The sequence below is a fragment of the Protopterus annectens genome, chromosome 7.part0, assembly GCF_019279795.1.
Source record: "Protopterus annectens isolate FY-2018-M chromosome 7.part0, PAN1.0, whole genome shotgun sequence".
In the NCBI taxonomy this organism is placed as follows: domain Eukaryota; kingdom Metazoa; phylum Chordata; order Ceratodontiformes; family Protopteridae; genus Protopterus; species Protopterus annectens.
This window is the reverse complement of record NC_056739.1, coordinates 1,464,249,095-1,464,273,795: the sequence shown is the minus strand read 5'-3', so window position 1 is coordinate 1,464,273,795 and position 24,701 is coordinate 1,464,249,095. Positions and strand designations below refer to the sequence as shown.

Below are 24,701 nucleotides of genomic sequence, written 5' to 3'. Positions count from 1 at the left end.
AAAAAGAATTTGTTATACAAGAAAATGGAAAAGGATAATGTATTTTCTAAAACAAGATGGTTGTGAAGGAAGGCTAGAGAGACAATGTTAACAGAAAAGGAACAAAAGAACTAGAACTGTTTTAAGTTCTTTTGCGTGGATAATTGGTTAAGACATTTAAATATGAATTTAAAAGTGAATAAATTATTTAGTTTTTTATATTGCATAAAATGAACGTTAAATAAAGCATCCCTACACTCTTCTTGCAGTCACGTTACCACAGAGCCAAGACCAGAAGAGATCAGAAAATGAGGTGGCAGAGACAAGTGCAAGCATAGGGAATGGCTAAATTACTGGAGAGGTGAAGGTTAGTGTTGAAGAAAATGCTTCAAGTTTTAATATAAATTGTGGAAAGTGGATTACTGCACACTACTAAAAAGGAACAAGGAGCTTTGGACACAAATGTGTAAAAAAATTAGATGACGTGGTAGCATCGTGGTTGGATACCATTAAAAGCTGCATTCCAGAGGATGAGGCAAGTAACAGGAGGATGAAGTATGAACCCAAGTGTGCTACAGGAAAGATTTGTTGATAGAATTCACAATCTGCAAAGGAATTTGAATGCAATAAAAGGTGACAGTAAGGGACAGACGAAAACTGAAAACATATGCTGAGTTGCTTCAAATGTGGCAAACAGTAGTGTTGGGAGAATGAATAGCACACAGATACCAGCTGTATGTCCTGAGGATAAGCATGCAACACCAACAGTGTGAACAAAAGTGTGGTACCACAGCATTCATGCATGGAAGATGTCCAGGTTTTTACACACATGAATAAGGAGACTTTTTGGAAAATTACTGGAGTCATTTGTCGGCTGAAAATTTGAAGTTATTTTGCGAGCCATGGAATCGTCACACTGTGAAAAGGACAAGCACAGCGTTGAAAAGAAAAAAATCAGTTTAGGATGCTTAAATTACTAAAGGTGAACTTAAAATCAATTTTTCTGACAAATGTAAGACTTCTGATGAAGACAGATTTATCACTGTAGAAAGCGCTTAACTATTTGTATTCTAATAAATCAAGTGTTTCCAGCATAGTATCCTGTTTCCTGGCGTTTATTGTCACCATCGGTGATTTACAAGTTCACAAAAAAAAAAGAGGTCATTGTTCCCCTCTACTTATCACTCATTAGACCCATTAGAGTACAATGCCCCTTTTGTTATATACCTCACAAGACATCTACAACTGGAAAGGCTGCAAAAATACCTAGCACAATGATCACCGGCCTCAAACAGATACCCTAAGCAGACTGTCTCAAAAAACTCAAGCTTTACTCCGTCGCATATTGCCTACTCAGAGGCAATCTCTGCCTAACATACAAAGCTATGTCAAACCCAGAGCTGTTGGACATACTCCACTTAAAGAAATCCCAATCCTCCAAGCTACATGCTCTAGGGACCTAAACCTTGTCACCACAATAAACAGGACATGCTAGAGGGATAGATTCTTGCCCTAAAGAGACTTCCCATACTCTGGAACAAAACTACCTATCTATAACAAACAAAGCTCCTCATTAGCACTCAAGAAATATCTTGATTGGATGGGAAATAGGAAATTCACCCCAGGGATCACCTCTATGACTCTGCTCGACAGTGGCACAAGAAAATAATTTTCTTGGGTGGCGAAAGCAAGGGTACCTTTTTGGCTAGGCTTGTACAGGCCTCTAGGGTCAATAGCCTAGTACCTACCTATGAACCTAAAAGTGATGGGTATTTGGCACTATTTGTAATGCCCTCCCCTTGACCAAAGCCTCAGTTCCAGCTGAAAAGCAACCCCAAAGCATGATACTGCGACCACCATGCTTCACCATGGGGATGTTTTGGTGATGTGAAATGATTTTGCACCAAATGTACCTTTTGGAATTGTAAGTTCAGTCTTGGTCTCTGACCATAACACATTTCCCCCACATGCTTTTGGGATACAATATAATGTTTTGCAAATTTTTTCAGGGCCTGAATGTTTTTCTGTGCAAGAAAAGGCTTCTGTCTTGCAACCCTACCCCATAGTCCAGACATATGGAAAATATGGGAGATTGTTGTCACATGTAATACACTAGTACTTGCCAGAAATTCCTGCAGCTCCTTCAGTGTTGCTGTAGGTCTCTTGGCATCCTCTGACCAGTTTTTGTTCTATCAATTTTGGAGGGACGTCCAGTTCTTTGCAACGTCACTGTTGTCCCTTATTTTCTCCACTTTTTGATGACTGTCTTCACTGTGTTCAATGGTATATCCAATGCTGTAGAATGTTTTGTACCCTTTTCCTAAGTGATAATGACCCCTTTGATGCTTTGTAAGCTCCCTGAGAACCATGGATTTTGCTGTTGCAGGCAACTGAGTAAATGTCAGGAAAATCCTACTAGGACAGCTGAACTTTATTTGGGGTTAATCACAGTCTAACTGATGGCAGGTGTGTACCCAAGATGACTGAATGTTGTAAATAAGTCAAAAGGTGCTTCAACAAACTTAGTTTAAGGGGTGTGCACAATTATGCAACCAGCTTATTATACTACTATTTTTCCCCTAATAGATTTCTCAATTGAATTGTCCAGGTTATAGATCACATTAAAGGTGGAAAAGTTTTGAAATTATTTATTGTGGTCTTTTTTAATATCACAAAAACTGGCATTTTAACAGGGGTGTGTACACTTTTTATATCCACCGTACAAGCAAAAGTATTTCAAGGGAGGTGGGAAGTAGAATCTCCGTTTTGGTGGAAAATGTAAAGAAAGGTAGAAGATGAGTATTCTGGAGAAAATGGAGTACATTTTTAGCAATACAGATAAAAACTTAAAATAAATTGAGATAGATTTAAAAAAAAGTGAAGATGTACAGGTAACAGGGACAGGTGCAATGTTAAGGTAGATGACACCGGCAAATATTCAGAAAATAGATCTTAAGGAACTGAATGCTATTTTAAAAGGAAATTATAAAAATAAGCGTCATGTCTAGATGGTATAACTAAGATGGACCATTTTTTTGTTACATACTGAATTACTGGCTAGAATATAGAGTGATGATAGAGTTAGGATTTTTTTTCATACAAAAGGAGAAAATAAAAGACCACCGATACTAATGTAGATTACATACTGAAGAAAATACACACATGGGTGATGAATACATTACAGGAAGGAAAATATGGCATAGAAAGGAGATTCCAAGGATATGATGCTTATTGTGAAATGGGTGGCAAGTAACACTTAACATTTTTAAACACCTTTATTAAATCACTTAAGACACAGGCAAACATAAATTAAGAAAAGCCATATTAACTTTTCTATCTTAGCTTTCTTTGTAATTATCAGTCCAGAATTGCATAAACTGCTGAATTCTGGCAGTCTCAAACCTTACTCCTCCTCCTGGAGGTTATTCAGCGTGTATTGCCCCCATAATTTCCATTTCCATGTAATTTGCTCCTTTCCTGAAGATCGCTCTTCCAGTTCCTATAATTCTCAATACATTAATAGTTAAGAATTTGATTTCCATTTTTTATTAAATTACTTTTTTGACAGCCAACAGAATTATGCTTAGTAAGGCCCAAGTTCAAGCATTTCAGATCCAGTGTACCAGTGCAAAGGAATCATCTCCTTAGTTACAGCTATCTGCTTCCCCAATATTTCTTGGAGTACTCTGCAGGGAATTTCAGATATGCAGATACAGTATACTCCCAAAACAAATTCTCAGGTACCTCTCTACAACAATCACACCTACAACACTTGCTATCTACCAGAGAAAAATATTTTAAGTCTCTTTGGGATATAAAAAAATACCTATAAAAATAGCAAAAATCCTAAATCTTTTGCACTTTGTTGCATACTTGGGAGCATACATTTGTTCTACCATTGCTTCCCTGTAAATTGCTTTTCCAGGCTCTCTTCCCAATCTTTTTTAATTTCCTCATTTTCATAGCTATCATGCAACACTTTACATGTCTTATTATACCTTTAGCAGCATATGTTCTAGATTAAACGACACTCCATCCAGAGCAGGTTCACTTACAATTCCCCTTATCCTTTTCTCTTTGCCTACACTCTGCCTTCCCTAACAAAGCTATCAATCTCCATCTACCCTGCAGTGCAAACTTGCACTTGGCCTCATTCCACTCTACTATCTTTCCCTTTCTAGTTATTTGCTCCTAATATCTTAGTTCCATTGTCAGTTTTCTCAAGTTCCAGTCCCGTCTTGCCTGTTCTGTGTACTCTTACTTGCAATCATCCTTACTGGCAAAATCTCCTTTCTGGTGATGACTTAGTTCTTGTAATATATTTTGCAACATACAAATATATCATGGTTATCCTCCTTAAGATTCTGCAATCAAAACTCCTCTCATTTCCAGGACCCCCTAATTCAAAATCACCCCCCTTTCACTTATCCCTTCAGACTGCATTATGAATGGACTTTAAAGTACCCTAAAGCACCTTGTTCTATGGGAAGGATCATCTTACCCTACTTGATTCTTGGCCTCGCCCCCTCCTAAATAAATTCCCTCAATTTTATTGTTCTCAACTTCTCCTCTGGTTGAAGGTATACCCAACAGATATATAAAACTAAATGGACTTAACATTTTCAGAGCTTTATCTGGTTATCCAAATTCATGAAGAGCTTGGTTTCATTTTCTGTATCTTTTGTATACCCTCTTTCTCACGTCCTTAGTTGCTATTAACATAATCCTTAATCCAAACATCTAAATATTTCATGTTAAGTCCCAATAAATTTGGGTACTAATGAATCAGGAATGCAAATGTTTTACTGCCTCACCCTATGTATCATCTCAGCAGACTACACAAGTCATTTTAAATGCTCTCTCGGCATGAAGACCTGCCAACAAGGGTATTTTCTTACATTTTGCTCCTCTCAGCCATCACAGTTACTGTCAAAATTTGTCCCACCTCCACAAAACTACAAAAATCAGTTTTGGCAACACCCTTGCCATTCACTTAGCTAGTAGGAACATACTTCATAATCATGGTTTACAATGAAATGGGGTCCAATATGGAGCTAGGTGTGATGCATCTTATCCCACTTTGGGTAATACAGCTACCAAAGCTTCTTCCAAGATGCTAGTGCTCCACTTTTAAAACACTTAAAACCCCCCAGATTTCACTTTTTTTTTTAAACAAGGAATACAATGTTATTCTGGGAACCTCCCTGTAGACAGACCATACATAATTTTCTCTCAACTTTTACTTGAGCTTCATCCTCCTCTAACCTCGTCTCAATTAAATACTCCATAAAAATGTCCATTTGTGTTTTTTCATGGTTTCCACATTCCTTTGCTATATACAAATTTCAGTAGTTCCAAAATATCCAATACCCCTATAGGATCTCAGGATGTTTTGTTATATACTCCTAAAGTTTAAGAACCCTTTCCTTCTGTTGCCCTATTCATTGTGCTAAAAGTTTGTGGTCTGCAGTTAAACAGATGCTTAACAGCAATTTTCTAAACTCATGCATATTACCCAAATATTCCCCTATTTCCCTTTAGTAGTCTGCAGTTGTTCCTAGGGATCCCCTTATTCAGTACAACTTTTGTCTGCCCCTCTAAATAGCTCTTATTCCTTAACCTTAACTCTTATTTCTACCCTATTTTGAAACTGAATTTTCATTTTATTCCACTTAGTATCTGTCACTTCTCAAGTCTGTTTTCTCTTGTAATGGTTGAATTTCCAATCCCCATTCCTTAAATTCTCCCCCAGTCTTAATTATTCCTCAAAGCTTACTTCATGCATTTATTTTTCCTACAAATTTTGCCTCAGTTTTGTCTTTTTCCTCCTTTACCTTTCCTTCTTTCTGCCCCATGCCACTCAAGTCTCAGTAGCCCATTACATATTTTGTATTTCCATCTGTTATCTTGTAATTAGCTGCTACTATTCACCTTTAGGCCCAGGTCATACCCAAAAAGGGTCTTCAGATTAATGCACCTACATTGTTAACAAATATATAAAATGTCAAGTTCTTTAAAATATTTGACTGTCCTTGCCTGGGATGTCTGTTTTACTCAGATTCAAAATTCATATGCATGGAAGAAAATATGTACACTTCACTTACCTTGGGACAAAGCTGTCACCCCCTCGCAATGTAGTTGGATCTAGCTCAAAAATTGAAGATATTTCATTTCCATTAACCACAGAAATTAGTGTGTACATCATTTTTTCCTGGGGAGCATGCAGCTTTGTCAAGGTCTCATGCTCTGGATCCATCTGGAAAAAAAAATGCAACTTCTAACTACATTGCACAATACAATACCTGCCGGCATCTGTTAAATTTTGTATCAAAGCTATGCTCTGATGTGACTAATTTTCATACAATTTAAAGTAGAAATAATGTAGCACCACTCACTTCCTTCAAACTTCCAATTAAACCAATTCATAAAAGCTCAGCCTTTCAAAGCTGTACAGATTAACAAAACTCCTGAACACTCAAGAGAAAAACAGCAGCATGTTGAGCAAGTGGTACATAGTTGTGGTTCAGAGCTGCAACTTTCAAATTTAACCTCCCCAACCACTTCATAAAGAATCTGCATGTTCACTCCACACACAGGATTTTCTTCTTTGGGAGCACCAGTTTTCCTGCCGCCTGCCCAAAAAATGCATGCCAGGCTACTATTAACTTCATATTCAATGCACAGACCTCATCCTTGATACCTGGACTAACAAAGGTTCACAAAGAACTAGTTGTCTTACATGGTACTGGGGAAGAAAAAGTAGTGAACTGCTGGCTTAGAGTGGAAGTCAATGGCAGTGCTTATCAGCATGTAACTGATGGATGTACTGGCTTGAAATAAAGGGCTAGAAAAGGATTTCATGCAAGCTTAATTCCCACTCATGCAATAAGTGAAATTTCCCTTTCCCATTTGTTAATCATTAGCAGAAAAATGACAAGCCAAAGAACCAAGGCCATAATGCTATATGCAGCTTCTCTTTAAACAAGCACATTTCAACATAATGCAGCTGGATAATCTCTTCCTAGATCATAATGCTGTACTTTGCATAGCTGAATGAACAGTACTGAGTTATGTAAAAACCAGCATCGAGATAGCAAAGGTGTTTCACAGTACCTTTTTACAAAGCAACACTGCAATTACCTTTAAACAAGTTTTTTTGCCTCATTCTAAACAAGGATACATAACTTCCTGCATTTACATGCAGCTGCGGTGCCAAATATTTACAACTTCATAAAATATGAAGCATTTCAACATTACTTGGGTATTTCTCACTAAAGGTGCAAGTGCTTATCAAATAAATCACACTATTTTCCACCAATCTTTTTTCCACAAACCCTTGAATACAGCAAACACACTTGCTATATCAAAACTTACTTATACCACTGAATAAATGCAGCATTCATCAATGCTAACAGCAGCACCAAAAGGCAAAGATTATGAATTAGTTTTACATGCTTCAGAGAAAAACTGACCATGAGGAAGTATCATACTAATCTGGCTTTTCTGCATCTTCCCAGGAACTTTGCCCAATGGCTTCATTATCAACATCCAATCAGTCCTACTGCTCGTGGGAGAGTCTCGTGTGCAAGAGTGGGCCAGCTTGCTGGCTGTAGGATACAGACTACCTGCTACTGCTGTTCAAGGGAAAGAGCAACACAACATCCCAGGCTTAAATGGTTCTAACTCCACTGGGTAACACCCCCTATATTCCCATTAAAATAGAACCATTGTGGCAAGCCAGAGCCGCTTCTCTTACTTGGGATGGACTAGGGAGCATCAGCTGCTCACTCCCATAATCCCAGGCCAGCTCATACAACCTCCTGAGCCACTACTCAAATTTCGGTCACCTTCGTCTGTACCATGGAGATGGCTCAAAAAAAAAAAAAAAAAAAAGGCCTGGCTTTGAAGAGGATCCACTGAGAATTTTGTAATACCCAAGAACTGCTTGGAACAAGGCCTTCATAATGGAACTATCACTCGGGCATCTAAGTCACCTTGGGACTCGGATGCTTCATTCAAGTCAGTCAAAGCTCCTCCACTTCACATCCATAGACAGCCATGCACCCTCAAAATACACAATCACCTATAACACTACCATCATATAAACCAATGTAGGGGTCTTTGTGCTGACTGATCTAGGTCATTTCACTCATGCTGCTACTACGATCTCACATATAGAGACAGCTGCCACCAGTAATTTAACTGCTACTCCAACTTTGGAATCTTGTGTACTTCTTCCACCAGTGTGAAATGCAAGTGGACCAAGGAGGGATATCCTGGGAGAAGTGGAAGGTAGAAGACGGGAAAGAAATCAAACTCTATTACCTTTGATACACAAAGCAGCTCTGTGCCATGATGAAATAGTTTCAAACATTTTAAATTTCATGTACAGTACACTTAGATGCAAGAAAGTACAATCTTTTTAAAAGTGGTTCATCTGTGAAACAATCACGTGACATGGTTCAAGTCAAAGCACTGCCAACAGGACACTAGCAGATGGTCCAGATGTAAAGCAAAAATGTTAAGTCTCTGGACAGCCCCACATTCCATCATTGACTCATTGCGCAAGCATACCAGAAGGCTTCTTAAAACACTAGACAACTGAATGATATGAACCCCAGTATTTTAAGTGCTGGCCATAAATTGCTAACTTTCATGAATAATGTAAATGCTTTCTTTTAGGTCTTACAGAAAAATATTACAGGTGTCATCCAAACTGATCTTACAACTCTCCTTTGATAGGAAACTAGGTTTAGCATGTGCAGTGGAGCTTGTACTTGTATGCCGTAAACTACAGAAGTACAATTGTTACTGTGATGAAAGGAGGTACTGCCAAGCACAGCTAGCTAGAATTTTGTAAATTATGTCATTGGTGAATATCAGAATAATTTATACAAGATGGTTGTGTTACAAATGTATTAAAACTATGTCATGAGTATATCAAACTGCTTTGCACAAATGTGTGTGTTGAAAAGGTTATTTGTAAAGTGCTCATGTTTAAAATATATCCACAGTGTTCCTTGCTAGAAGAGAACAGAAATGTACATGCACTACTGTAACTGTTTAAATGTATACATTTTGACCAAGGAAAGTGGAGGTTTAACCTCAGTCCAGCAAACCTTAGAAAATATCTGAAATTAAACCACTTTCTAGGCTAGGCCATAAAGATGCTACGTTTCAGGTTTCAATGCAGCCAGAGACAAAGTTTGCACTAGGAAGCTTTCTGTATTTTCCTTGGGATAAACTAATCACTACTTTGGAAGCATAAGATATGCAATTGTTTTATGACTTCCAGCAACTGCCAAAGATCTGAGCAAAAGCCCTTTATGTGTATTTTTATGGGTAGGTGCTAAAATACTGCCAGTTGCCAACAATGGGGGTTTTGCCTGGGAACTAGATGTCAGATGACCAGAAATGTTGTCATTCTGAAAGCTAACCCAGCAGTAATATTTTAGATATTATTCTGAAAAATCTCAGAGTGAGAGAACATTCTGCTTTCTGTCTTAAAACAGACAAGAACCACTCACCACATCTGCCTTGCTCTATTAGTAAATTACAGAATATAGTAAAAGTCTCGGATACAGTCAGGAATATAGTGAAGCTTAGTTTAGATATTTGTCTGAGCCTGTCCTGCAATATTGTTTTAAATATTTCCTGCGATTCTGAATGCTGTCGCTGAATATATACTTAGTATTTTCTTGTTTTATTATTAAAAATATTTAAACCTCTTATTGTGGCTGATCTTTGTAGATAATTACACAGCAAGATTGGACTCCCTTTGTTAAGGGCCTTAAAGTACCTGTCAAGGGGTTTTGGTGGCAATGGTAACTTCCTTACAGTATGGGCAAAAGGGGGCATTAGCTAGCAAACCTGTTCCAGCCTTTCCCAGGGGTGGGGGAGTGCAAATCAAATCTCCATGTGAGTCAGCTATTTGGGCAGGGACATGAAGCACTGGCTGGACAGTGTTTGAGGATATGGCTTGGAACCCTGGCTAAGGACTCAAATCTATACCTTTATCAGTGGGGAGTCTTACTGGAGATCTGGAAAAAAGGTAGAGGAACCAGCAGTATGTCTACAGGTCTACAGTGTAGGAGGGGTACTGGATTCTTTTTAACAGCCAGCAGAATTACAGGGTTTTGTCAAGATCTTAGAAACTGGAACGGCATATTGCCCTTTTCTCACTCCTATTAACACGTGAAAGCTCAGTCATCTTCTGATGAATTCTTCCACCATGGCAAACTCCAGATAGAATGAGGGAACCCTAGAATTAGAAGGTGGAATGGAACTCCTATAAAAAGGAGTCCATGGCCTAAAATCTGCTCCCCAACAGTAAAATTCAGTTATTGTTTGGGCACCTGCCTATATGATGTCCAATCCCCAGACATCAAAAAATGCTTAGTTTGAAGGACAGCAACAGAAACATTTCTTTTTACACACAAATCACTGATGTAGCTATACTACATCTAGACATTTGGGGGCTACATACCTGGGAAACAGGCTTTCAAACTCTGCCCTCCATGACATGTTTAGACTTGCCTGTCATTAGAAAGAAAAGTGGGTGAAATAAAGTGGTTTCGCTTGAGGAGTGGGTTATGTAACTCATCTCCACTCTGGTAAGGTACACCTGCAGCAGAGAGATCGAGAATTACTTGCGTGCCTTTAACAGATACAGTTCGTTTGGATTTTATGAGTAATCTCTGAAGACAGTGTCATTAGATACGGTCACTGGCTTGACTAGGGAAATATCCAGTGATTTACATTCTTTAACTACTACACTGATGATGGCTGGCACTCCAAGCCAAAGCTGTTTTACTACAAACAGTTCAGAGAAGACTAATTATATCCTTCCCAAACAAAAAGCTTTTGGAGAAGATCTGTCATCACAATACTTGCAACTAACAGGGATATAATTTATTATAAGCCAAAGAAAAATTTAACTTGAAGAAATCTAAAAAAAAAATTCCATGTGAATTTTTTGCTATCTTGCCCGTTATTAAACCCTCCCTAAAACTGGCAAAGTTTCTTCCTTTTCCCAGGATATATTTAAAATCTACCTAAAGGGGGCAGTCATTCATTAAGTCATGAGGGTGATTTATTCCCCTGCTGCCATTACAGCAATGGTAGCATTTTTAATGGCATAGCTCCCAGGTCCTGGGGGGGATGACATGCAATCCATGCTGTAACACAGGTCCACAATACCTTCCTTATCAGAATAAATCCTTGCTGGATGCAGCCTTCAATGAAGATATGAGCAAGTGATTGGTGACCAACTCCCACCCTCAAGACCACACATCAGCACTACCTCCTTGTCGTTGAAAATATTCTTACCATGTGTGGCAAACTGCATTACCCCACTCCTGCCCATTACATTGTAAATGTAAGCTGCCAATTAAACTTAACCAGAGTTGCAGATGGGGCCTTCAATCTACATCAGATTAGGCTTAATTTTTAAGCAAAAAACCAAAACAAAGCAAAAGTGAATACTCAAGCATGTTAAAGTTTTTCACAAAGTAGTGTGAATCATGCACACACGACGGACACTGCGATACCCGTCTACCAGACGGACACTGCGATACCCGTCTACCAGACGGACACTGCGATACCCGTCTACCAGACGGACACTGCGATACCCGTCTACCAGACGGACACTGCGATAGCCGGCTACCAGACGGACACTGCGATACCCGTCTACCAGGCGGACACTGCGATACCCGTCTACCAGACGGACACTGCGATACCCGTCTACCAGACGGACACTGCGATACCCGTCTACCAGACGGACACTGCGATACCCGTCTACCAGACGGACACTGCGATACCCGTCTACCAGACGGACACTGCGATACCCGTCTACCAGACGGACACAGGGATACGCGTCAACCAGACGGACACTGCGAGAGCCGTCTACCACGCGGACACTGTGATACCCGTCTACCAGGCGGACACTGCGATACCCGTCTACCAGGCGGACACTGCGATACCCGTCTACCAGGCGGACACTGCGATACCCGTCTACCAGGCGGACACTGCGATACCCGTCTACCAGGCGGACACTGCGATACCCGTCTACCAGGCGGACACTGCGATACCCGTCTACCAGGCGGACACTGCGATACCCGTCTACCAGGCGGACACTGCGATACCCGTCTACCAGGCGGACACTGCGATACCCGTCTACCAGGCGGACACTGCGATACCCGTCTACCAGACGGACACTGCGATACCCGTCTACCAGACGGACACTGCGATACCCGTCTACCAGACGGACACTGCGATACCCGTCTACCAGACGGACACTGCGATACCCGTCTACCAGACGGACACTGCGATACCCGTCTACCAGACGGACACTGCGATACCCGTCTACCAGACGGACACTGCGATACCCGTCTACCAGACGGACACTGCGATACCCGTCTACCAGACGGACACTGCGATACCCGTCTACCAGACGGACACTGCGATATCCATCTACAAACGGACATCTTATACACCTGGGGACAATCAAGTTTAAAACTCTGGCCAAAGATTAGCACTCTCCTTCACCAGAAACCACATTACAGGTGTAGAAATTCTGCTGCAATGATCCTTAGGATGTTCATGCAAGTACAGTTACGCAAGTAAACTTGCCTTAACAGTAGTTGTTCAAATGATCATTGCTGCTGTATATTGAGCTATATGGGGTTACATCCTGCCAAAAAGATAACAGCTGGCATTCCTCCAAAGTTTAAGGGCACCTACCATACACCCAAACTGTTGAGTAGCTTGACATAACTTAACTAAAAGACAACTTTAGCAGTCAAGCCCTTCAGAGCATTCCTGCCAACAGGGAGACTGAGCCCTGAAAGGACAATGTTAGGTTGTGGACATTTGTTCCTAGCATAAAATCACAGCAACACAAAAACAAAAACGGCAATAGATGGAACAGCTACTGCAGCTCCAATCTGTTATATTAACTTTACTTACAACTGTACCATGTTCTTCACAGTAATCATTGCTGCAGTAACCTTGGCTATATAGGGAGATCACCCTGGAGTCTACGAGCCCCTAGAGAATGATCACAGCAAAACCTGGAAAAGTAACTAAGTTTAGTGCTCTGTAAAAGTATGTACAGAGGGACCAAGTAGCAGCTTGTAGAACACTTTTAGAATCCAACTCTTTCCTAAAGGCCATTTGGAAATTCTCCCTTCTTACCTTCACAAGAAATGAACAATTGATTTGAAGATATGAAAGATTTACTTCTGTTAAGATAGTACCTGAACTGTCTGTGGACATCCACAGTATGGGGATATCCTTCCTCCCTCATTTTTGACCTCATGAAAGAAGTGAGACAAATAGCTTGGATTAACGTAAACTCTCATACCACTTTAAACATAAGAGGATTAGTTCAGAGGAGGACTCACCATAACAACCTGCAACTCAGATACCCTTCTTGCAGAGGTCAGTGTCAGTCAAACTGTTTTCCATGTCAAGAACCTCCGATCAGCTGGTTCAAATGAAGTGGTAGCTTCTCTAACACAAAATTAAGATCCCAAGGAGGGGTCACCTGTTTACTTGAAGGTCTCTTGTGCAAAATCCCTTTACAGAACAGACAGACTGCACTGGAGAAATAGGAGAAGGATCCATGGTCAGGCATGCAGAAATGGCAGACAAGATGATACAGGAAAGGCTATAGGATAGCAATGGTCAAATATTGTAAAAGAAGAGAACTAGCCACGAATGGGTGCTGGTTATGTTGCTTGCACCAACTGGAAAACCTTTTCCATTTGCTTACATGATTTTCTAGTAGCAGGCTTTACCTCCATTCTTACCTACTGCACATCCACAGAAAATAGGTGCCTAAAAGGAATTAAGACACCATCATTCAGGCAGATGATTGAGGACAGGTGTCCAAAATACACATTTTCTTGTGTAAATAGATCTACTCTGAAGAAACCTGTGGTAATTGCTCCTGGCCATTTCCAAAGGGAAGATTTATGGTTTGGGCCAGAAGTCGTCACCACAATGATCTAGGGGGATTCCTTCTGAATTTTCATAAGTACCTTGGATATTATGGGAAAGGCATACAGGAACATTCCTGTCCAAGGAAAAAAAGACATCAGTTTTCCAGGCATTCTTGTGTGAAGTCTTGAAACAGAATTTTCCTAGTGGATTGTTCAGGGAGGAGGCAGACAGGTGCACTTGAGGAAATCCCCACAAATGGATCAAATCTTGGAAACCCTCCTGATCTAGTTTCCATGTGTGAGGGTCTGCCCTGGTCCCGCTGAGCCTGTGTGCCATTCAACTTTTCTGTGACAGAATGTAGGATGCTAAGAACAGTATACTTTACAATAGGGATCCCCTGCCTAATGCAACCCTATGTCCAGCTAGTATACCAAATCCTTGCCTTGTAATAGGGACATACGTCACAAGTATGCTCCCTGCACAAGGCATAGAGCATAAAGTTGACGTACAGATGTACCTTCCTCAGAACTGAGAAGCCCCAGGAGGAACAGTCTAAAGAGAAAAAAAAAAAAGGATCACTTGCAACCAGAAGGAGAAAGTAATGGGGGGAGGAGGAAGGGAGCGAATACTGCAACAGTGAAGAGGACATCTACTGTTATAAGATTTTACATAACTGTATTACGCCCTTCCATATCACTGTTGCAATATTCCTTACAGTAGGGAGAGTTCAAAAGTTCAGGAGGAAAGGTGGGAGAAGGAAGGTCCAGCAGAGCCTTCAAGAAAGCCATACATGATAGCCCTGGCAAATCTGGCTCTAGTCCTGGAAAACACATCCAGCTTACAGTTCTTGGTAAAAGCATGCACAGAAGTGCAAGTAGCTGCCTCAAGGCTGGAGCTGGTAACCAATCCTTTGAAAAAGTACCAGAAGCTGCCACAACCCTGTTAGTAATGAGACTTTACTGAAAAAAGGCTTTGCCATGAAGAGACTAACAAGGAAATGCTTAGAAACAGCCAAACCTAAAGACCAATGATGAAACGAAACAAAGTTACTCAAATTTACAAATGGCTTTAGTTTTATCCAAATATCAGATTTGTCCATTAGGCAAATGCAAGGTGTGAAGAACCTTTTCCATAGCTGACGGCAAGTGATAAAAGTGAACAAATTAATACACTAAGAGCTCATTAACCACCTTGGGCATAAAAGGATTAGTACAAGGAGACACCCTGTCTATATGAAGGACAAAAAAAGCCACAAGAGTCTGTAGCTCAGAAACCTGTCTGGCTGAAGTAAAGGCCAAAAGAACAGTCTTCCAAGTACAATGATGCAAGGAAGCTGAACCAGAGTAAATTTTCCTTGATCAAAGTTAAGGTACTAGGAAGGAGGACTGTATGTTTCCTGGAAGGCCTAATATGAAGGACACCTTTAAGGAATTGTTTGACCTCAAAATCTAGAAGCCAAAGGAGGAGTAAAAGGCAGACAAGCAGAAATGGTGACAGGTGGGCTTTAACTTGAGTATGCCAACCCCAGACTGAGCAGTTCACACACAAATCAGAAAAGCAAAGGAATGGCCACAAAGTGGATCCAGGTTACAAGCAAGACAAACAGAAAAATCTATTCCATTTGGACAAAGATTCTGGCCTCCTGCAGAATCCAAAGCATGTACTCAGAAAAAAAGGTGCCTATGTGACCAAAAGGGATCAAAACCCTATCACCCACAGTGTCAGTTGAAGAGTGGACAAGTGGGGATGGATAAGAGACCCCTTTGTCTTGTGTGAGAGAAGGTCCACCCTGTTAGGCAACTTGTGATGACTACCCTTGGCTAAATGCAAGAGAGGGATCAAATGCCATCAGGGCCAAAATGGCACCAATAAGATTTTGGGAGAATCTTACTCGGTCTTGAATAGACACCTTGGTATGAGAGGAAGGAAAGGGAAGGCATAAAGAAACCGCCCCTTCCAAGAAAATGATAGGGTGTCCACCTTCCAAGCCAGAGGACAAGAGACTCTGGTGCAGGAGAGGGGAAGTAGTCTGTTCAGAAGTGAGGCAAACCAGATCTACCTAAAGGAGAACCCCAATGGTAGACAATGTTCAGAAACATCTCTGTGAAGCATCCATTCATGAGTTTGTTATGAACCTGCTCAGCATTTCTACCAGAATGCTCGGATATGAAGGAATATAAACAGCCTGAAGAGTCACCCGATACTAGACAACTAGATCCCAAGCCTGAAAATCTAGTCTGCAAAGAGCAAAGATTGTGCCTCCCCCCATTGTTTGATGTACCATATCACTGTGGTATTGTCTGTAAAGATTTTGAGAGGTCCTAGAAGCAAGAGAATTGAAAAGCCTGAAGAGCTTTCATCTCTGATATTGATACAGTCCTCCTTTTGACGAAGAGACCTATGGCCCACAACTTTCAGAGGGCTGAAGGTAACTCCTCACCCCATGCCTGAGGCAACTAAACAGTTCCTGAGTCAGGACTGAAGACTGAAAAGGAAGGCCTGGGTTGAGGGATAGTTGACACCACCACTGAAGCTCTAGCCTGAGACATAAGAGGGACTGGAAAGTACAAAGGATGAGAATATTGAAGTCAGATTGAATTTAGGTACCACTGTAGCTTTCCTCATGAAGTATGGCCAGAGAAAGCATAGGATGGTGGAAGCCATGTATCCCAGATCCATGAGAAACTTCCTGGCCGTAATGGAGGCTAGAGCAAGAAGGGATTGAAAGAATGCAGCTTTAAAGCCTCGGGAGGAGGCAGGGATGCCAGTATAGGAATGGTCTGGAGCCTGCACCGGAGTAAAACATGATCTTGAGGAGTCGGGAAAGATTTTTAGAAAATCATTGTAAACCCTAGGCTTTGCAGGGAACAAATAGCACAGTGAAAATGCTGAAAATCTCTGGAGAGGAAGCCTGAATCAGCAGGTCATCCAGCTAACTAAAGATCTGTATTCCCCTCATCCTGCAGAAAGCAATCACAGGAGCGAGGCATTTGGTGTAGACCTTTGGGACAGTAGAGAGGTCAAATGGCAACACAGAGAACTGAAAATGCAATGAAGCAGAGAAAGAAAAGTTTTCTGAAGAGAGGATTAACAGGAATATTAAGATGGGCATCATTGAGATCCAGACAAACTAGGAAGCCTGAGGAAGAAGCAAGGTTTGAAGGGATAACATTCGAAAGGAAGTAACAGTCAAAAAGGTGTTGATCTGGGAAAGATCCAGAATGGGTCTCTAGATACTTTCTTTCTTGGAAACCCGAAACATTCTGGACTAAAATCCATTCCACTTTTGAAGAGTAGAAACTGTTTGGATGGTTGCTTGAGACAAAAGGCTCACAGGAACATCCACAAAAAGGGCAACTGCTCCTAAGGTTGAGGAATGGCTAAAAAGGGGAAAGGGATTTCCAAACCACACAATACCCCTGACAAATGATTGACAGAACCAAAGAATCCTAGGTGATCCATGACCAACTGGGAAGGGATAAGGAAAGATGGAGATATTTGCTCCGTTACCCAATCTCTCAACTATCGCTATATCAGCACTTTAAAACGCATACATTACTATCCCTTACAAAACATTTGGGACTTTCTGATATGAATTTGAGACACCCTCACTATACTCAATGATCAGGACATTTACTTGTATACAAGATGAGCACAGACTCCTCTCATCCAAACTGCGCTGTTAACACAAATTTATCTCCAACTCCCACATATCGCACTACACTCAGAGTGCCATGTTCACATATCTGTGTGTTACTGACTACTGCTCGTATCCTCGCCAAAACTACTGCAACAATCATGTTAACGATGTGTGTATGTTACTATGTATTTGTACATTGACCGTTTTTGACTGTTTTATGTAAATGGGTTTCTGACTATGTTGTACATTTCAATTAACTGCACACTGTAAATTTAATTTTGTTGGAGTTACTGATGTGTCTGTATGTGGAGCTTTTCTCCCTGGACCACCACTGAAAACATGTTCAGTGACCCAGTTGGACTATCCTGGTAAACAAATGTCAAATAATGACAGCCCGACTTGTCTGGAATGAGACACTTCTGAGTTGTAAGAGTCCGACGACGCTTAGTAGGAGGAACCATTCTTCCTCTCTAACTTTGGGAGGACAGTGCAAGTTTCTATGGACCAAAGGCAGACTTGGTAGGTTAATTCCTCTAGAACTTGGCAACAGGGAATCAAAATAAGTTTCAATTCCTGCATAGCCTTACCCTTTTCCTTAAGGGACTTGAAAAGCTCAGCAGCTGCAGAAACAGAGATTTTTATCGTCAAGAACAGCATCTACCAGCTTGGCACTGATATCAGGCAGACACAGAAGGCGAAGCCAGGAGTATCTCCTCAACACAGAACCAAAGGTAGCAGCTCAAGATGAGGAATCAGCTACGTCATATGCACATTTAATGGAATGGCAAGCCACAAAGCCTTCCCTTCAGAATAAAGGTCTGAAATAACCTGAAAAGCCTGAGAGAAGGGCCAAAATACACCTGGCCACATTGTTCTGGTAATTCACAGCCCTGAAGGTCAGAGTAACAGTACACACATTCTTACTCCAACCTCTCCATGGTTCTGCTATCCTTATCAGGGGGAAGCAGCTTAGAAAGCAAAAGCTTAGGGCTTAACAGAAGAAACAGAAGGGTCAGCTGACTGACATGTAAAAATATCTACAATCAAACACCTTATAAAAACTATCATTTTTTTTAGGAGCAGAGATTTGGGAATCGGGAATCTGAGATGCTGCAGAAAAAAGTGTCCAATAAGGCAGCTAGAACAGGAGGGAGCTGGAGAGATTCCATCTGAAGGAGGTCATATCTATTTTGATAATCAGAAATGGGGGTAAACTCCCACAAAGCATATGGGAAACAGTATCCCTAAAGGAAATCTCCTCAAAAGGAGAATCATGACTAAAAATCCTCCTCCTCAGAACCACAATACAAGGAAGAGAAAATATTGTAGGAATAGACCTAAGATTAGTCATCAGAAACCCACTTTCTCATAGGTAGGTAACTAGGCTATTGGCCCAAGGGCCTACGTAAGCCTAACCAACAAGGTTCCTTGGCTTACGCCACCCAAGAAAGTTAATTTTCCTGTGCCACTATCGAGCAGACACAGAAGTGATCCCTGAGGTTTATTTCCTATTTCCCATCCACTCAAGATTTTTCTTGAAGAGTGCTAATGAAGAACTTTGTTTGACATAGATGGAGTAGCCTGTTCCAGTGTATGGGAAGTCTCTGGGACAGGAATCTATCCCTCCAGCATGTCCTGTTTATTGTGGTGACAAGGTTTAGGTCCCTAGAGCGTGTAGCTCAGAGGGATTGGGATTTCTTTAGGTGTAGCATGTCCACCAGCTCTGGGTTTGACATAGCTTTATATGTTAGGCAGAGATCACCTCGGAGTAGGCGATATGCTATGGAGTAAAGCTCGAGTTTTTTTGAGGCGGTCAGTGTAGGGCATTTGTTTTAGGCCAGTAATCCTCTTTGTGAGGTACTTCTGTGGCCTTTCCAGCTGCTGCAGATGTCTTGTGAGGTACATTCCAAAAGGGGCGTTTGTACTTTATAATGGGTCTAATGAATGTCGAGTAGAGGGGAATGACCTCTTTTTTCCTGGATGAGAACCCTTTTATGATGGTGTGCCACGTAGAATGACTTCCTACCGTGGTGATGTGACCATCAAAGGAGACACTACTGTGCACCTGGGTCGAAAGGTGTCTCATCACACATTCTGTGTTAAGTAGATTGCTGCCTATGTGGTAGTTCATGGGTACAGTTTTACCAAAGGGGATGACACTGCACTTTTTGGCATTGAGCTTGAGGTCATGGCTCTGACACCGGGCATCTGTCTCAGCAAGGCCCTTCTGTAGGATGTCTACATCATTTGGGGACTTGACTATGGCTCCCAGTTTGCAGTCATCTGCAAATTTCGTTAGCCAGAGGCCTTCTGTGTTAGCCTGTACTTCAGAGAAGTAGATACCAAACAGGAGAGGTCCCAGCACAAAACCCTGTGGTACTCCACTTGTCACTGCTTTGGGGTCAGATTTGGAGTCTGCATCTTTTACAGTGTGGGTTCTGTCAGTGACCCAGTTTGCAACTCATCTTGTGATGTAGGGATTTATACCTAGTTTAGTCAGTTTAGCTATAATTCCGGAATGGGGGATGGTGTTGAATGCCTTGGCAAGGTCAAGATAGGCTGTGAACCACCTTACCCTCATCTATGGCCTTGGTAACTGCCTCAAAGAAGTCGATCAGGTTCATGAGGAATGATCTGCCTTTCACAAACCCGAACTGGGTGGGATCCAGAGTTTGGAGGTTACCAATGTATTTCTCAGATGAAACCTGCTCCCTGGGGCTCAGAGTACAAAACTAAGGGGGAGTAGGAACAGAGATCCCCTGAGATGGCTTAAGAGCCATAATGGCATTAAACAAAACCCTGTGTGAAATCCTGCCATTCATGCTGAGAATCCTTAGGATAAGAGGAAATACATTTAGTCTTCTGCCCCCCCCCCTTTTGTTTTTTTTTTTGTTTTTTTTTAACTCATTCAGTCCAATGGAGCTCAGGAAGTTTGCACTTTAACTTCCAATGGGCAGAGCATAAGTCTTTTGACAGAATCAAATTATGTCCTCACATTTCAAACAAATGTTCATATCCCTGGAACCACAGGGGTTATGAAAGTATAAATGGCAAATTCTTCAGCACATACTGTTTTATAGTGGCAGCATTCTTTAGGTTCCAGGTCTTAAACTGAACTTTAAAAGTCACAGTACACACATGAACTATTACATTTGTTATATTTTGTAAAGAACTTACAATATCTCAGCAACCACTCATGGTACACACTGTCAGCAGCATTTTATTCATCTGAGAGCTTTCATATGAGGTTAAAGAGTTCCATCTATGGTACTTAGTTGATCTACTTAGAAAAATGTGAAAAATTATATCTATATAAATGAATATAAAAACAGTTAATATCTATTTTGCTCCACTTCACAGGGGTCAAATATTAATGCAGTTGAGTTTGCTATTGTGCAACCTTTAAGATGAAATATTTGATGCCTAAAGGCGTCAGGAGGAGTTAACTGCAGATGCACCTGAAGGCGTCACTCAGATGTAACGAGGATATTGGCCCTAAATATCTTAGGTGGCTCAGACCCCTGCTTACACTCAATTAACATAGTGGGAATCTCCTCCCTAACAAGGATCTGCAGAACACCCCTAGGCCCTTCGGAAATAATCATCTGCGGTTCCACCTTAACTGAAATGAGCATATGCAGAGCCTCTGGATTTATCGGAGAAGCTGGGTCCATGCCAGCCTCCAAAGCAGTCACAGCATAGGAATCCAAATGAATAACCGGACGATCCTCTGTGCTTTCACCAGCTTTGACAGACATCTGGTGGAGGTGGTACAGCAGAAAAATCTGAATAAAATGTATTTGTCTTCATGAATGCCTAACCCTTGGGCCAGGATAATTCTGCCACAGTCCCCCAAGCCAACAATTTGATATGTTGGTTCTCTACATAAATAGCTAGAAAGAGACTACACAAACATTTCAGGACAAATGCTTGTCAAATAGGGCAAGATGTATGGTTGGGAGAAACTTAAAAGAAACATTGCTCATGATGGTCTATGGGGAATCTGTCCCTCACACTGGTATTTCCCCTTTCTGGATGACATGTAAACCAACAAATAAGAAACCCCCAATGGGGTATTTTCTCTGAAAATGAAAGTGTTCAGACCGACTATCAGAGATGGCATCCACACTGGCAAAGTTCTGAGGAAAGTACTTCTGTATGCCACCCTTATGCCTTACACTATGCATAGGGAGCATACATGTCACATGCAAGGTCCCTATTACAACCCAAGGCTTTGGTTATATTGGCCAGACGTCAGGCTGCCCTAGGCAGGGCATCTTAACTTAAGGAATACTGCAACAGAGATATGGAAGGACATCAGTGGTTTCTTGATTTCCTGAGATAACATGCCTCAAATAGGTAAGACAGTATAGAATACTGACCTGTTTGAATGGCTATACCACCACTAAAGGAAAGCAAAGAGAAAGTTATTTTTCAGTTTTATCACAAAAAACTGTCCAGGTTTTACACTTCTTGGTCTGTTCCTCAAAATATGTACTTTTGGGACAAATCATTGAGAAATGAAGTCACTAAATAATATAAGATATTTAAGTTTCAGCCTTCATATTCTTCAGAAACTGCATGCTAACTGAAAACCTATTCTAACAACTAAGTTTGTAAGACCCAGAGGGAAAACTGGTACCTATTTTGGTGACTTTGTTCCACACACCATCCCCCCATTCTATGCTTTTACTAGATTTCTTGTGATAAGTGTCCCCATGGTCTAGTGACAAGGCATTCACCTCTGGAGCAGTAGACCTGAGAGTTTGAAACTGTTGAACCCAAACTTTTCCCTAGGGAATGCCGATGTCTGTGTGGTCATGGAGACATTATTTAAAACCACAAACAGCACACCAACGATGCAAGGTTATAACGCCTTCCACACATTTAGACCAGTTACTACACAGACGGGGACTAAAGGTGGAGGTGTCTCAATTTACATCAATATACACCTCAAGGCTGATCAAACAGGACAATGCATGAGCTACTCCATGTTCAAATCACCAAGCTATAGCTCCCCCTCTACGTCCCAGGAAACCCATACCATGTATTTAAACTTATTGGAAACCCCACCAAATCCAATACCATATCCATGGGTGACTAATTACCTCACTTAACTGGGAATTCTATACAACACCAGACAAAGGCACAGATTCCTGAATTTTGTAAACAAACTCCCTGGACCAGACTGTCAATACATCAACCAGGGGTGCAACCACACTGATCTCATCCTCATTAATATGGGACAGCGGTGCACACCCCTGTGAGGCTGCCAGCCCAGCTAGCTAGAGTTTTGTAAATTCTATCTCATTTGTGAATATTAATATGATCCATAGGCTTGATTACAAATGTAAGAGAACTACATGTTGTGTGTGTATTAAACTGCTAGTGCAGAAGTGTGTGAAACTATGTTATGTACTGAGCTTCAAGAACGTAACCACAACGTACACTGTGGAAAAGAGCAGAAATGTGTATAAACTATATGCTTGTGCAAATGTATTTTTTCATGGTAGAAGTTGGAACAGTTACCTTGCAAAACTAATTGAAATTGTTTAAGATACTGGTATAAAGTTTGTTAATGCAAAGTAGGATATCTAGAGCTAGGAAGTTTTTCTGTGGTCTGGAAACAGAAATAATTACAGGTTTCAAAAGTAAAAGTGTTTAACTGTTATGACTTCCAGTTCCAGGCAAACTTCTGAGAGAGGACTCATTTTGACACAGAGGTGCTACATTTTAAGTTTCTGTTAGCCTGGGAACTGAAGGTAGAGGTGACAAAGAATGATGTAATTGGAGATAACCCAGCAGTAAGTTTGATAGCAATTTAATAACACTCTCTCTGAGAAAGTCTGTGCATTTTGTATTTGTCTTTGGACCTAGACACATTCACTCGGCACTTCTGCCAGTGTGATTTCTCTTCGATAGGAGCTTAGTAAGATTTGTTTAGATGCTCTGTATTTATGTGAGAGTGTCCTGCAATGCTTTAAAGTATTTCCTGTGATTCTGAACTCTCATCACTGTATTGATTTAGTGAGTATGGTCTTGATCTTTTAGTTTTTATTAAATATATTTAAACATTTTAATTATGGCTGGTTTATTTAGCAATATTTAAGCTTTTAGAGTACTTGCATATGTATTTGTTGACACTGTATAGGCAACTCCTAGAGAGCCTTAAAAGTCTTGACCACACTTACCATTTGGATAATAGCAACATTACACAGTAGAATTGGTCACCCTTTGGGAAGGGCCTTATAGTAGCTGATAAGAGCGGTTGGTGGCAGCTGGTATTGCCTTGTAGTCTGGCTAGAAGAGGGCATAGCTAGTGAACCTGTGCCAGCCTTCCTCAGGAGCGTCTGTGGGTTTGTATATAAATCAAACCTCAAAGTGTGCGTGTGGGTGGGTGTCAGCTACTTGGGTTGGGACAGAAAGCACTGGTTGGACACAGGGGGACTGGAGGTTTTGGCTTGACCACTTGTCCGAGATCTTAACCCTAAAGCGGTGCCAGTGGGGAGTCTTATTGGGGATCTGGAGAGAGAGGGAGAAATCCACTCCAGACTGACTGGGTTCTCTGTGTGCTCTTAAGGGAAATTTCACTTGTATGTACTTGTCATCCTTCCAATGTGCATGTCCCTCACTGGTGCTAGTGGTGAGGATTGAGGCTCCATGGCTAATGGACAAGTGCGGGGGCATTACAACCCCCTAGAATAATGTTTTCCCAGGTAAGGTCAGACCACAAAATGGTCTCCTTGGAAGTAAAAAAAAATGGACTCCAGCTAGCCCTGAAATATTCAGGAACTACTCAAGGTTAATTTCCTGCTAAGTGATAACATGGCAAAAAATTCAAGCCCCTTAAATGCTGAGAACACTGCTGCCTATGCAGAACTGCTCACAGAAACCCTATACAAGCATGTCAATAGATGCATAGAAGCAGCTGTACCCACCAGGAAATACAGAACTAAAAAACAAGCCACCCTGGTGAAATCAAAAAATCAATGGGCTGTATAACAGAAGGAAAATCATGGCAACAATTAGGAGGTGCAGCACCCAGCAGGATAAATCACTCTCAAACTCAACTCAGTGAACAAAGTCTACCAAAGGCAAAACTAAAGTAATTTTGGCCTCCAAGGGCAAACACAAGGCA

The 24,701-nt window shown here is 41.2% G+C and overlaps 1 protein-coding gene across 1 annotated transcript in view; it reads right to left on the bottom strand.

Moving 5' to 3' along the window:
* ITPR1 (inositol 1,4,5-trisphosphate receptor type 1) overlaps nucleotides 1–24,701 on the bottom strand; it is a 2,510,606-nt gene that overhangs the window by 1,896,836 nt on the left and 589,069 nt on the right. The window contains exon 11 of the mRNA XM_044076407.1: nucleotides 6,084–6,235. Coding sequence (XP_043932342.1) covers nucleotides 6,084–6,235 — 152 coding nt within the window. The remainder of the gene's footprint in view (nucleotides 1–6,083; nucleotides 6,236–24,701) is intronic.